The 13909-nt window shown below is 34.4% G+C and overlaps 1 protein-coding gene across 1 annotated transcript; it reads right to left on the bottom strand.

The window, feature by feature from the left end:
• Window positions 1–1078: 1078 nt before the first annotated feature.
• LOC115966819 (ABC transporter F family member 4) lies at window positions 1079–12073 on the bottom strand. Its single transcript, XM_031085973.1, has 10 exons — window positions 11605–12073; window positions 10751–10865; window positions 10472–10640; window positions 7778–7950; window positions 7704–7747; window positions 5906–6023; window positions 5608–5782; window positions 3480–3551; window positions 3121–3296; window positions 1079–1751 (listed from the first exon to the last, which is right to left on the bottom strand). The coding sequence occupies exons 1-10, from the start codon at window positions 11937–11939 to the stop codon at window positions 1626–1628; spliced, it is 1503 nt and encodes a 500-aa protein (XP_030941833.1). The 5' UTR covers window positions 11940–12073; the 3' UTR covers window positions 1079–1625.
• Between the last annotated feature and the right edge of the window lie 1836 nt (window positions 12074–13909).

Consider the following 13909-nt stretch of genomic DNA (forward strand, 5'->3'; position numbering starts at 1 on the left):
TATTCTTTTTTCTCAACTCATCTCTACCACTAGTGTAATCATAACCTTCCTTTACATTCAACCAACCTACACCCCTCAATAAAAGTCTCTCTTTCTCTCTCTCTCTCTCTTACTTGCAATGTTTTTGCATTTGGCTTTTAGCTATTACATAGTTTTACTTACATCCACTTTGCTTTGCTTGTGTTTACATCATTTGATTTTTGTGTATTTTTCCCTGTCATCTCAGTTGGGTCACTGATTGATTCTTATGTAAAAGAATAGAACATTTTATCAGCGTGCATATTCCTCATCCCAGGATGTCAAACCAATGGTTTAGACTTCAAGTGAAAATAACATTAAAAAATATGAGAAATTATTTGTGTATTTCCTGTGTCATCGTCATCTCAGTTGGGTCACTTATTGATTCTTATGTAAAAAGAATAGAACATTTAATCCGCATGCGTATTCCTCATCCCCATATCAAACCTATGGTTTAGATTTTAAGCCAAAAGAACAGTACAAAAATGAGAGAGGCCTATGTCCACAACATTTTCACTATATTTTCATAATAAATCCTAAATGACAGGTTGTTATTGGTTGTTGTTATCGATAAGCCAAAAAAGTAATTTTAGAAGTAAAATTTAAATTAGAATCAATAACAACTTACCATGTAAAATTTGTTATGAAAATGTTATGAATGTAGCATATTTCCAAAAAAAAAAACATTGTTTTTCACATGCCCTCTTAAGTTCACATCCTCTCACTCCCTCCGTACATAAATAACAAAAGCAGCTGAAGAAGAGAAAAGAACATAGTGGTAAAAACATCCAACGAATTGTACTAAGACCAAGGTGATAAACAGATTAAAATTAACACAGCAACGGGCATTAGTTTCTATTTTAATCTTTTTTCTTAGCTTTTAAAATTAAAAAAAAATTCCTGAAGGACTAGCACCCTGAATATTAAGCAATAAGGAATTTCCATTTTCCAATGAATTTGATACATGCAAAAGAGTTTCTCATGCTCTTGCTTGGAAAGCGTGTTTGATAAAATTGTTAACAAATAACTTGCTTGAAGACAACAAAGTTAAAATGAATATTTACTGAAAACCTGGTGTCATATAAAACAGGGAGTCATCCAAAAAGATGAACCATGCAATTGTCCAAAACATATAATCTTGTGATGCACAAGCACTTACCGTATTTGATGTTACAAGCTATCCTCTCTTACATGTTGGGGTGTGTGCAGTGTGCCCAACAATACTAGAGAAGCAGATTCTGTTGCAAAGGGATCAAACAAAGCATGGAGATTTCGTTGTTGATGCTGTGGTCCCTAAAAGAGGACAATAAGCTTAAAAACATGCTTTCCATGTGTGGCAACGTCTTCACTAAAATGGTCCCTGTACAATTCAAAGTGATGCTCCCCCAACCCTTCCCAAAAAAATAGGGAAGAAAAAAGAAAAAGAGGAAGTATATAATGCTACACGGGAACACCAGAAACATTGGCAGTAAGATTGTCAAATCCTATTTGCAATTTTTTGAGATGTTAGAAGCATTCAACTACAAGGCTAGGACGATTGTGGTAATAATAACTCGAGCAAAAATGCCCTCTTGGGCTCACATTATATACATACATACAAGCCACACTCACTGTTCTGTCTTGATGAAATGAGTAGTCAGAAGCTTTGAGACTGTGAAGCCATTGAAGGAATCAACCCCAAAAAGTTCTTTTAGCTTATCATCGCATAAAATTCTCCTCTTATCAGATGGGTCCTTCAGGAACAAGCAGAAAGCCATGTGTGAGAATAACAATTCAGGCACCAAATCTTGTGAGTTTCACAAAAAAAAAAAAAAAAAGACATTACTAAATTACAACCATTAATAAATTCATCTGTATCATACAACTCAAGATGGCACATCAAACATATCCATCATGTTGATGCCTTGAAGCCATAATTTAGACAAATACTTCAAGGAAAGCAAGTTACAATTGGACTAGGCAATAAGTTGACAAAGTTCAATCAAGCCTATCAAGGTATACTTGATTGGGCCAACAACACTTTAACAAACTGACCCATAGGCTATCTACTTAGCCCAGGCTCAAAAATAACAATATTACTAATAATAATAAATAAAGAAAACATGACACTGATGATAGCATTGCATAACAAGGTTTGGCATTAAATTCAAAATAATACTTAGAAGAGAACATTAATAATTGGACAAGGAAAGCTCCCCCCCAAAATTGCCATATAGAACATAAAATATTAAGGTAATTTGCCTTCAAGGAATCAACATGGATTTCCCTCAAAATTGACAAATAGAACATTAAGTATCTGTTTGTATACAACTTATTCGACAAGCTTTTATGTACAACTTTTTAAAACCTTTCTTTTTCTCACTTTTTCGAAGTACAAGCACACATCAGCACACATTCAGCAAAAAGCTAAATAAGTTGCCAAACGCACGCTAAAGGGCAGCTCAAGCTTCACAACTTGGATCAAGCTTTAGCCTCAAACCTGATTCAAGCTTGTAAAAAGTTCACACCCCAGCTCACCCACAAGCTCTAATTGAGCTTTGTTCTCAACTTAATCTGATGTTAAAACTGTCATTCATCAAACATCCCTATCCATCTATTACGTGTCAGCTTCTTTTTATTTTTATTTTATTTTTGTTATTGACCAAAATCCACAAAATAAAGTTATTATATGCTAATCTTAACCATTCAGAAGCCTATTCAAGCTGACCCTGATGTTGGCTTTTATTCTATCAAGCAACCAAAAGCAAGAGAATGAAGCTTGGCTTGTTTACACAGGCCGATGAGCTCCAAGGGAGCAAATAACATGCTGTGTATACAAAACCTTTTTAATTTACCCACCCTTTAACCTTTTGATATTTCAGTTGCTCAGCGGGCAGATTTTATATGCATGGAGGTCTTTTCACCAGCTGTTAAAAATGGTGAAACTATACCACAAATCGTCAATGGATCAAAAGGCATCTCCTCCACCAATAAACAAGGGGTACAGTGAGGTTAGGAGTTCAATCCGATATGGATGCATAAGTTGTAATTACATATCAAAAGGGGGAAAAAGAGAGTAACAGATCATTTTAGCATGGGTTTGACCAAGAAGGAACACCATACCTGCAGATCATTCTGTTTTATGTACTCCCACATTCTCTTTACAGCACCAGCCCGAGATAATGAATTTTCACCAGTGCCCAAGAATTTTACAAGAGCATCTGAAAGTGGAAGGCAAGCAAGAAGCCCAGAACTTCCTTTCTTCTGTCGTTTCCCTCTCCTATTTGGATCATCTGAATCTGAACAGTGATGGGTTAAAACAATATTACTAAGTCAGGACTGCAAATGCACTGATTTCTTTATCAATATTCTTACTTGGGTAGGTTGTTCCAGTACCCAACTTTTGCAGAATAGTGTAATATACACAAAGGAAACTATCCTGACCCATTGAGTTTATACCGCACAGACTTGAACTTTCTCACCTTCTTCTTCTTCTTCTTCTTCTTCTTCTTGTTTGCACTGCTTCTTTTTTTGTAAAGAGTCATCCAGAACTCCTAAAATGCAGAAAACCATTCATTCAACCATCAAATTAAGTTCTCAAACCTTGTGTTAAAGGTTCAACAAAAAGAATACTTATATTGTGAGTCCAAGCAAACATCATAGAGATAGTACAAAACATTGTTTAAGAGTATAATAGAATTGAATATCTTCCCAAGAAGACAATCTCTTGAATAATTTGACATATCTAAACCTGATAAAAATTCCAACCTTTATCTATATGCATGGACATTTCAGAACATGAACAACACCCATATCAGATTCATGCTAAAAGGGAATGCATAGAGAGAGAGATGCATGGACATTTTTATGAACATAAACTTAACAAATCTTTTGGAGACAGGATAAGCATAACAATCAACATTCCCAACATCTTTTGGTACCTAGAATACCTTCATTAATTTTCTCTTTGCTGCTTACTTGTTGCATTTTTTTTTTTTTTTTGAGCGGAGAAGCTCAGCATTTTATTAAATTTACAATATCTGTTAAACTCCTTTTAGCTTCATGCACAAATTCACAAGGTCTGCAAAACTTCTGGACAACAAAACATAAGAGGATAGAAAAATTTAAAGGAAATAACTATCTTTGGAAATTAACCCATGATCACACAAATCCCAAAAATTTTCTAATGTGTTAGATGTCTTTGCACAAAGTGTTAGTCACTAGACATTTATGAAACAAACAATAAGAGTTTTCGCAAATATTACATAATAGGCCCAGAGTTTATTCCATGTTTCAAATTAGTTCCCATGTTTTTAATTTTGTCAATTAAAGACCCAAACTTACAAAAAAAATCATTTCAATTTGAAGCATCTGTCCATTTTTGTTATTCATCCCCATTATTCCAGGCAGTAACGGAGAAAAGCAGAAAACCTTCTGAAAAAACTCTGCATTTCACCTAGGGCTTGTTGATAAACAATTTGACGGCCATTGAACAGAGAGGATGGAGAGAGAATGCTCCATTTAGAGAGAGAACTTCATTTAGAGTGAGAAAATGAAAATGAATCTTCTATGCCAATAAATCAAAGCTGGTTTCCAAGGAAAAACAAAAAGTTTTATCAATGGTTTCCCATTTTTCTATGATCTATTACTGCTTGGAATAACAAAAATAGACAGAAGCCTCAAATTGAAATTGTTTCATAAGTTTGGGATTTTAATTTCACAAAATTAAAAACCTATGACCTGATCTGAAACAGCATATAAACTTTGAGTCTTTTTTTTTATGTAATTTCCCCAAAGTTTTCCTAAAATCAGGTTTAGGAGAGGACTAGGTCACTCAAGACATTTTGCATCTGTAGTTTGTTTGGACTTCTCAAGCAGCAGAAGCCACATAATACCAGCAGGCTATATCAGTATGTCACGTGGAAACTTCAGTAAGCATAAAGAGTTCCCAATGAGCATGAAATACCTGTTTCCAACAAACACAACATAGGTATTGAATGGGACATGTTTTCGACACATAGCTGGTTACATTAACAAGAAGCCAGTCCAAGAAAGGAAGAGAGAACATCAAACATGTCTCCTGATTCATCATATAAGTTCTTGCATTTACTTTCTAAAGTAGCTTGTGTGCTGCACAAATATTATAATACAAGTAAAAGTGTCTATGTCAGATATTTCAAGTGTCTCCAACCTAAAAATCATGAGATTGGAAACTAGAAAATCTGTCCCTGGGCATGCATCCATATACCAGAGTCAACAGTGACAGTGAGGGATGGGTGATCTAAATCCTGGACGTCTCCGTTAGAAACATCAAGAGCTACTAGTTGAGCTACAAGGCTCAACTGACATATTTGATATTTCCTGCTCCCATACTTATCAAAACAGCCAAAAGCAGCGAGCCATATTCAAACAGACATATTTAAACAAACAGGTCTCTCACTCTATACTGTCGATCAATAAGTACCATAATGGATAAAGTAATGGCGCTCCTTTCCAAATCATAAGTGCTAATATGATGTATATCAAGGTATATGAATCCTTCTTTCGATCAAGGAACCAAACTGCCCCAAAAAAATAAAAATAAAAATAAAAAGCTTCTTTAGAAGTTACCGTCTTCCACATTTAATGGCCATATATGCTTGGTCAAGGCTTTGTTCATTTGAAACATGTTGATACAATCAACACGAAAGATGGCACGCAACGATTCATCGCATAGTATATTTTGCCTATTCTTGGGATCTTGCAAATTATTCTCTCGAATATAGGCCCAAAGTTTCTTGACAACCTGGATCCAAAACAGGAAATAAAACAAGAACAAAGAAAGAAATGCTATTAGAAAAAAAAATCATCATATAAAGTAACTGGAAACAAACTGGTAAGGGATTCTTATTAAAATCTTTGAACGTGCCTCTGTTCTTGCCAGGTTGGGAGCTCCAGTGAATGTTTGAAGTTGTGGAGAAAGGCTACATAATTTAGTAAAGCCACCTCCTCTTTTCTTGGTATCTTTAACCTTCTTAGCAGACCTCCTTTATAAGATCAAATAATTTAATTTAAAAAAATAACCAGCAACAAGTAAGCAGAGGTACAGACATTAACATGTACATAAGTTCCTAGCAATATATCCTAGCATTCCCATTCCCTCAAATATAACCAGTGATATTAGAGATCATCAAAAGGAATTTGGAACTATCGCAAGCCAAACTCCTCGCAATAACTTGAAAAAGTATACATATTAATGATTATCAAAATCTTAACCCAGGCAAAATACATGAGAAATTAACAGAAAATATACAGATGGTAAAAATTAAGGAGAGGATGGAGAGGTGGTGGCTTCACAATATGGGCGCCTTGAGGGTGATTGGACTTTGGATGTGACTAAGGAATCATATGGTGTGTCCCTCTGGAAGCATATTCAGAGAGGATGGGGAAGGATTTCACAATATGTCAAATGGGGGTGGATAATGGCAGTTGACTACAATTTTGGCTTGATCCTTGGTGTGGGGATACTATCTTGAAGGGTGCTTTTCCGATGTTCTGTATAGCCCAGAATAAAGAGGCCCTTGTCGCAGATAATGTGAATTGGCATGATGGGGTTCTTAATTGGGATGCAATGTTTACTAAACTTCTTAAAAATTAGGAGGTGGGGGAGTTTGCAGTTGTTCCTAGATATTCTTTATTCTAGTAAAGTAAATCAAGGGGAGGAGAACAGATTGGTTTGGACCCATGCTAGGAGAGGTGTATTTGCAGTACAGGCTTATCATTGGATCCTTAATGCGGGTCCTTCCATGTATTTTCCATGGAAAAGAATCTGTAAGGTTAAGATTCTTTCTAAAGTAGCTTTTTTCTCATGGACTGCGGCTTGGGGAAATACACTCACTGTGGGGAATCTTCAGCAGCAGAATATATGTATTGTTAATTGGTTATGCATGTGCAAACATAGCAGGATTGACCATATATTACTTCATTGTGAGTCTGTGTATGATTTATGGTCTATCGTGTTGTCTTTTTGGCATGCACGGGGTCATGCTAAAAAGGGTGGAGGAACTGCTAGAATGTTGGCAAGGGAACTTTGGAAAACACTAAGCTGATGATATCGGGGCCATACTTCATTGTGTTATGTGGATCATTTAATGGGAGATATATCTTCATACTTTTGATGGGATCAAGCATTTGGCTGTGGAGATTAAATATGTATTTCACGTACCATGTTTGATTGGATGGCTTCCCTAAGTGCCAATTCTTCCTTACATGAATTTTAGAGCTATGTAATTTTGTTTGATTTTTCCTTAGTATACTGCCTGTGTACTAAGGGATCTTTGCACTTTTCCTTTTTTGGTTGAATGAAGCACTATTACTTAGTATGCTAATGGTTGTTTCCCATTTTCACTAACAGCTATCAAATCATAAAGGGTCTTCAACATTATAATCAACGAGACAACTACGCATGCAATAAAATGAAGTAGTAATTCCTACAAGCCCAAATGCATGATTCATGTAAAAGCCTAAAAGTAAACAAAAACTAGTCAAATCCACATCTTTTTTTTTTTTTTTTTTGGTTGATAAGCAGTCAAATCCCACATCTTTGCAGGTACTTCAAATAATAACTTTTCTTTAAAACAACAGATAACGTTTTAGAGAGAAAGAAAATAACAAAGAAACATGCAAAAATCTACATGAAAAGGAAAAATAATCAAAATAAAACTCACTCTCTTTTCTTGCTTCCTCGTCCATTTCTTTCTTCTTTAAGCCCCTCTTCTTCTTCTTCTTCTTCCCCGTCTACTTCCTCTTCGATTTTTTCTTCCTTCTCTTTTTCTTCCTCCTCTTTTTCTTCTTCCTCTTCTTTTTCTTCTTCTTTCTCTTCTTCATCGTCTTCCTCTTGTTCTTCTGCATTGCTGACATCTTCTGATACAGAACCAGCACTCTCTTCAGCTGTTACCTTTTGCTTCACATCTCCTGATTGTAAATGGTAAAGGTCACTGTTATATTCAGTTTACATGACTGAAGTGGCTCACATATTACACGAGTAAATCATATTCTGAGTAAGCTCAAAACACCATTGAAAACAAACACAAGTGCAAGATGGATGTTTTCAAATAAGACAAGATTATGATGGATCAACTGGTTAGCTATACTTCTTGAAAATGAAAATCCACAGAATTCTAAACTGTTCCAACCCCCCCTCCCCCCCTTTTTTTTTTACTTTTTCAAGTAAAAAAGCTAAATAATTTGAACTTCAAGGAACAATCTAACTGAAACTCTAGTCAATTGGCCCAATTTCATGGAATGAAAACAACATGATAATTTACTTGGCAAATGACACCAATTTAAACAAGGCGTAATTTAAGAGATATATGGGACCAGCTGGCCTCAATTGGAAATTGTGCCAGTTAAGAGAGGTTTTGAATGTGGAGGAATTGGCAAGTAACCTAGAATGCCGTGTTTCGTCCCTTCCTATGAAGTACACAGGTATGGCTTCGGAGCTCATTATAAGGCAAGAAATATATGGGATCCCATCATAGAGAGAATGCTAAAAAGATTAATTGGATGGAAGAAATTGTACTTATCAAAATGGGGAAGGCTCACTCTTATCAAAAGTACATTGTCTAGCTTATAAACTTCTTTTTTACCTTTATTCCCCTAGTTACAGGTGTTGCAAATCGGTTTGAAATATTCAGAGGGATTTTCCTAGGGATTGTGTGGGAGAAGAGTTTACAGATCACTTAGTGTCTGTTTGGGAATAGCTTATTTAGCTTTTTGCTGAAATTTTTTTGCTGAAAGTGTGCTAAAATATACTTGTATCTTGAAAAAATTTGAAAAAAAAAAGAGAAAATGTAGGAAAAAGTGAAGTTTTAAAAAGCTGTACATAAAACCTAAAAGCAGAGCTTATAAGCTAATGTCAAACACACTCTTAGTCAACTGGAAAAATTTTGTGCATCGATCCATGATGACAGTTTGGGGATTAAGAGGTCAATGCTTTTTAATCATGTTTTACTAGGGAAATAGTTGTGGTGTTAGGCTGGTGCTTGAATGAGGTTAAAGCCCTATGGTGTGAGATTGTGGAAGAATATCAAAAGAAAATAGGATAGCGTTTCATCTTTAATTAGATACAATGTTGGGGATGGCACCAAAATTCATTTTTGGCACGAACTATGGAAGACTACTCTAAAGGAGCGATATCCTGACATTTTACTAATTACCAGAGAAAGAGATGCTAAAGTAATAGATTATCTAGAGTATAAAAAATAAAAATAAAAATAAAAATGATAAGTATCTAGGGTATAAAAATTGCTCTTTTTATTGGAATCCTTTGTTCATTAAACAGTTGAATGAATGGGAATTAGAATTGATGGCTTCCGCTTTGGATGACATTTATGCCCTTAAGTTACACAATGGACTGAATGGAGGGTAGATAATCTCATCAAGTTTCCTTCAAAATCTAAAGGCGTTCAATTGGAGACACTACAAGGTATTAAGAGGATGCCAAAAGTCTTTACCTTGGCAAAACATTTGGAAACTTCAATTACCTCCAATGGTGGCTTTCTTTTTGTGGGGTGTGGCGTTAGAAAAGAAGTTGTCTATTGATAATCTAGGGAGACAAAGGTTGATGATTATGAGTCAAGGAAAGAGTGGCTCATCTTTTTCTTCATTATGCAATGGCTTGGAAGTTGTGATCTTTGATTTTCTATCTGCTTGGAGTCTCCTTTTTTTTTTTTTTTTTTTTTTTTTTTGAAGAGCTGTTTGGAGTCTCTTGGGTAATGCCTTATTTAGTTTTTCAATGGTTGTACATATCCAAAAAAAAAGTCTTATTCTTGAAGATTCTTTAATGATTGACCTTGATTCCTCATACATACTAATATACCATTGACTTTTTAGAGTTTCTAGACACTTTAAGCTTCCATTAAACAATTTTTGTACGTTTACTTCTTCTGCCTCTTCTTTTTTTTAGTTTGGCCTTTCATTTGTATTCTCCTTGTGTACAAGGATTCTGCCCCTTTTGAACTTCTTTTAGAGTCACTAGCAATCTACTAGTACTTCCCATCAGAATACTCCCCCACCACAACTTGTAATATTGATTAGTCAACAAACCATTGAAGAACAAAAGAACTAAGGTTATCCAACATTATCCGTTCTCACTAAATAACATGAGATGGAATCAGAGAAATATGATACATGCCAATTGCAAGAATCCCCATTGAATTTCATTAAGCATACCATAACGTTTTCACATTGAAATTTAGATTGTGGAGTGCAAAGGACAATGCAGACACCAAGAACCAGATTCATCAAATTAAGACGCCACTTGCAACAAATAAACTTAGATCTATATACAAGCCGAAGACACACATCCACAATAAGCTCAAAAACATAAGGTTCTAAATTAACAAAAACAAGCTAACATCATGAATGAAGCACAGAAGTCACATATCTAGTCTCAACATAAAAAACATATTGAAAAATAACTTCTCAAAATTACCATTTTCCAACGGCCATATATGCTTGGACAAGGCTTTATTCATTTGAAACATATTAATAGTCTTAACACGAAAAAGGGTATGCAATGATTCGTCACATCTTATGTTTCGCCTATTCTTTGGATCCTGCAAATTATTCTCCCGGATATAGGCCCAAACTTTCTTCACAACCTAATACCAAAAAGGAGGAGAAAAACATTAGTGTGAATTTACGGTTCCAATAGGTCCAATTCTAAACAACATGAAGTAACAAGAAAACGAAAAGGAAGGTTTTAATATACCTGAGTTCTGGCCAATTCAGGCTCTCCAACAAATTCTTGAAGTTTTGGAGAAAGGCTACATAATTTATTGAAGCCACCTCCCCTTTTCTTGACTTCTTTATCTACCTTGTTTGACCTACCGCAGTACAATAAAATGTGTTTAGGAAAACAAAATTACAGCAAACATGCAGCCAGAACGGACTCTTTACTTTTTAATTATTATTGTAAGTTACACACGCACCCAATACATCTTATAAAAATTGCTTAAGCATTCGGAAGTGATGGATTTGATTCGTTGTCTAAGATAAAATTGCTTCAATAATACACATGGTTGATTCAATTACTCTGGTGAAAATCCATAGCCAACACCAAAAGTTTTGGGACTTAAAAAAACTGTTGCTCCAACAAATCCTAAGATAATTGAATTTGAACAATGAAATACCACCTTCCACCTAATCACCTAATCATGACACACCCAGATATTAACAAAGGCTCCAATTCATCCATAAATTTAAATTAAGTGAATTTAAAAATTAAGGCTCCGATTCTTTTCTCATTTGCTATTAAAACTAAAGTTAATTTTAAATCCCTATTAATGTATTTAAATTTTTAATTTTTCACAATTACTTCCAAAACCACTTAACAATATCTTAAAATTTCTAAAAACAGTAAATAAATATAAACAAATAATTACTTCACAACAATTTAATGTTCATTTTCAGTAAATGTAAAGGGTAAAAATTAAACAACAACAATTACTAATATCTTAAAACAATAAGTAAATAAATAAAACAAAAAAGAAAAATTCTTTTTTTTTTTCCCGGCAACCAAACAAGAAATAGGAAAAAAAAATTTGTAGCAAAGAGAAAACTCACCCTCCTTTCTTTCTACCTTTCGCTTCACTCACTTCCTCTTCTTCTTCTTCTTCTTCTTCTCCTTCCTCTTCCTCCTCTACGACGTCGTTTTCTTCCTTCACATTCTCCGATTCTTCACCAACCTCTTCTTCTTCTTCCTCTTCTTGTTCTTGCTTCGGCGGTAGGGTTTCAAGGAAAATGTCGATTTGGTCCCTAACGAAGGTTTTCCGGTCCGATAAATCGACGCCGAAATCCTTCTCGAGTTGCCGGCGAATACTGCCGGCGGTGGCCGTGTCGAGGTCCGAGCTCCGGAGTATTTCTCGGAGCCGGTTCACGAGGTCCGAGTCCGATACCATTTTCTCCTCCTTCTAATTTCTCGGTTGCGATATATCGCCGGGATTGAGATTCTCCCGGAGAGAGAGAGAGTGTATGTGTGTTTTTTCGAAAATGGCGTCTCATGCAAGTGATAAATGAAAACGAAGTGACGAAGTAACGGGCACAACTGCACAAAGTACACACAAGGATTTGGATACGAGGGTATTTTTGGAATTTCGCGCTTCGTCGTGGCGGTTTTTTTCGTGCGTCTGTTGAATTAGGTTACTGACTTCACTGCTTCAGTACCTCGCTGGACTGTTTTGCCCTTGCGTGTTGTCTTTTGTTTAACCGAATCTCATATATCCCAATTTAGCCCAAATAATGTCAGCTGCTTAGGGACATTTTTTTTTTTTTAATGAAAATTTTGATACTATTTTTATAGAAATATAAAAAAAAATATAAAAAAATATATGTTATTTCTTTCATTAATATTTCCTAAAATATCTGTTAACAAAATCTATACAGCAATCAGGCATCTGAAAATAAAAACCCTAATTTATTTATTAAAAAAATTGTTATTTTTTTTTAATGTAGCCTTGATAAGTAGTGACAACCTAAATTCTCGGTTCATATCCATTAAAAATCACTAAAAGAGAACGTATTAGTAAAACAATGTTGTTTTGATATAGTATGTGATGATGAGTTGAATCAAACTCCATTCATCCATGGTGATCATTCATGACCAAACCATGTCCAAATCAATTCATGAGAGAAGGAGTCGTATAAAAGGTATCACAAGTAATGAATAGGCTTTGTCCATAACATTTATGATCGTCCAAAGTAATTTCATCGTCCATGTCACAAGAGAGCATGGACAACCAAATAACACTTAGTAAATTTTAGAGGATTTTCTACAAATACCAAATAATCGAATCACGTTCTATTATTCTGAGACGTGAGGGGGATTCATCGAAATCTGCTCCATCTTCTCCACTAACCCCACACATCTCCCATGACAGTAGTAGATCCAAACAAGTAGACCTATTAAAAATTCCCTATAAAAGGGACCTAACTCCATCAGCCGAAGATATGTATTCACTATTGATCTACTTAGAATACTTAAGATATAAAGAAAACTGACTTAATCGTCGGAGTGTCCTTGGCCAATTCACCTCAGTCACCTTCGATAGTTTCTTTCTTCCTTTTTAGGTCATCTAACAACCGTTGAAGCCTATATCACTCAGCCTATTGATTTTCAAACATTATCAATATGAATCCATCAAAGTTTTCTTTATAAGTTGGTCATTTCATAGTTTTTAATAGGACATGAACAAAATATTCAAATTGTCATAGTTTAATATATTTATAATTTTTTTCTTTAAAAAATATATATTTATGATTTACTGAACTAGTTTGGGTTTAGCGTTCATGTGCACTAGACCCAAGCCTTGCTTATGATTTAATATTACAACATTTAAATAAATAAAAATAGAGTTAAATTTGTCCCAGAACAAACTCTATGGTTTTTTTCCTCTCTTTTCTAGTTAGTTTATGCTGTAGAATCTATAATATATATCCCTAAGCTAGGACACGAAATTCTTTTTCACTTTTTTTTGTTATATAGACAATTATGTGTAATGTACCATTTTAATTTTTATGACTAAATAGAATATAGGAGCAATTCCATAAAAATATATAGGCTAAAATGCAAAACACATCCTCTATATTTCACCAAAATTCATTTTAATTCTCTAAGTTTTAAGTTTATTCAATTAAGGCATTTTCATAAACTTTTATTTAATGTTGCAATTAATTGTTCAAATTTTTAATTCTTTTCTCCAATTTATTTTTTTAAAATTCAATTAATGATTGAAAACTATTTTTCAAAATTTTTGTTAAAAAAAATTAATGGAAGTTGACAGAAAGACTTTAATTGAATAAACTTGAAATTTAAAAGACTTAAATAAATGAAAATAAAGTTACAAGACTAAAATGAATTATGGTAAAACTT

The sequence above is a fragment of the Quercus lobata genome, chromosome 11 (assembly GCF_001633185.2).
Source record: "Quercus lobata isolate SW786 chromosome 11, ValleyOak3.0 Primary Assembly, whole genome shotgun sequence".
In the NCBI taxonomy this organism is placed as follows: Eukaryota; Viridiplantae; Streptophyta; class Magnoliopsida; order Fagales; family Fagaceae; genus Quercus; species Quercus lobata.

Coding starts and splice junctions, on each gene's coding strand:
- LOC115966819 (XM_031085973.1), bottom strand. CDS start 11,939: ATGGTATCGGACTCGGACCTCGTGAACCGGCTCCGAGAAATACTCCGG. Junction 7,951..10,471: donor TATATGGCCGTTGGAAAATG/GTAATTTTGAGA, acceptor ATTTACAATCAG/GAGATGTGAAGCAAAAGGTA. Junction 6,024..7,703: donor CGAGGAAGCAAGAAAAGAGA/GTGAGTTTTATT, acceptor GATCTTATAAAG/GAGGTCTGCTAAGAAGGTTA.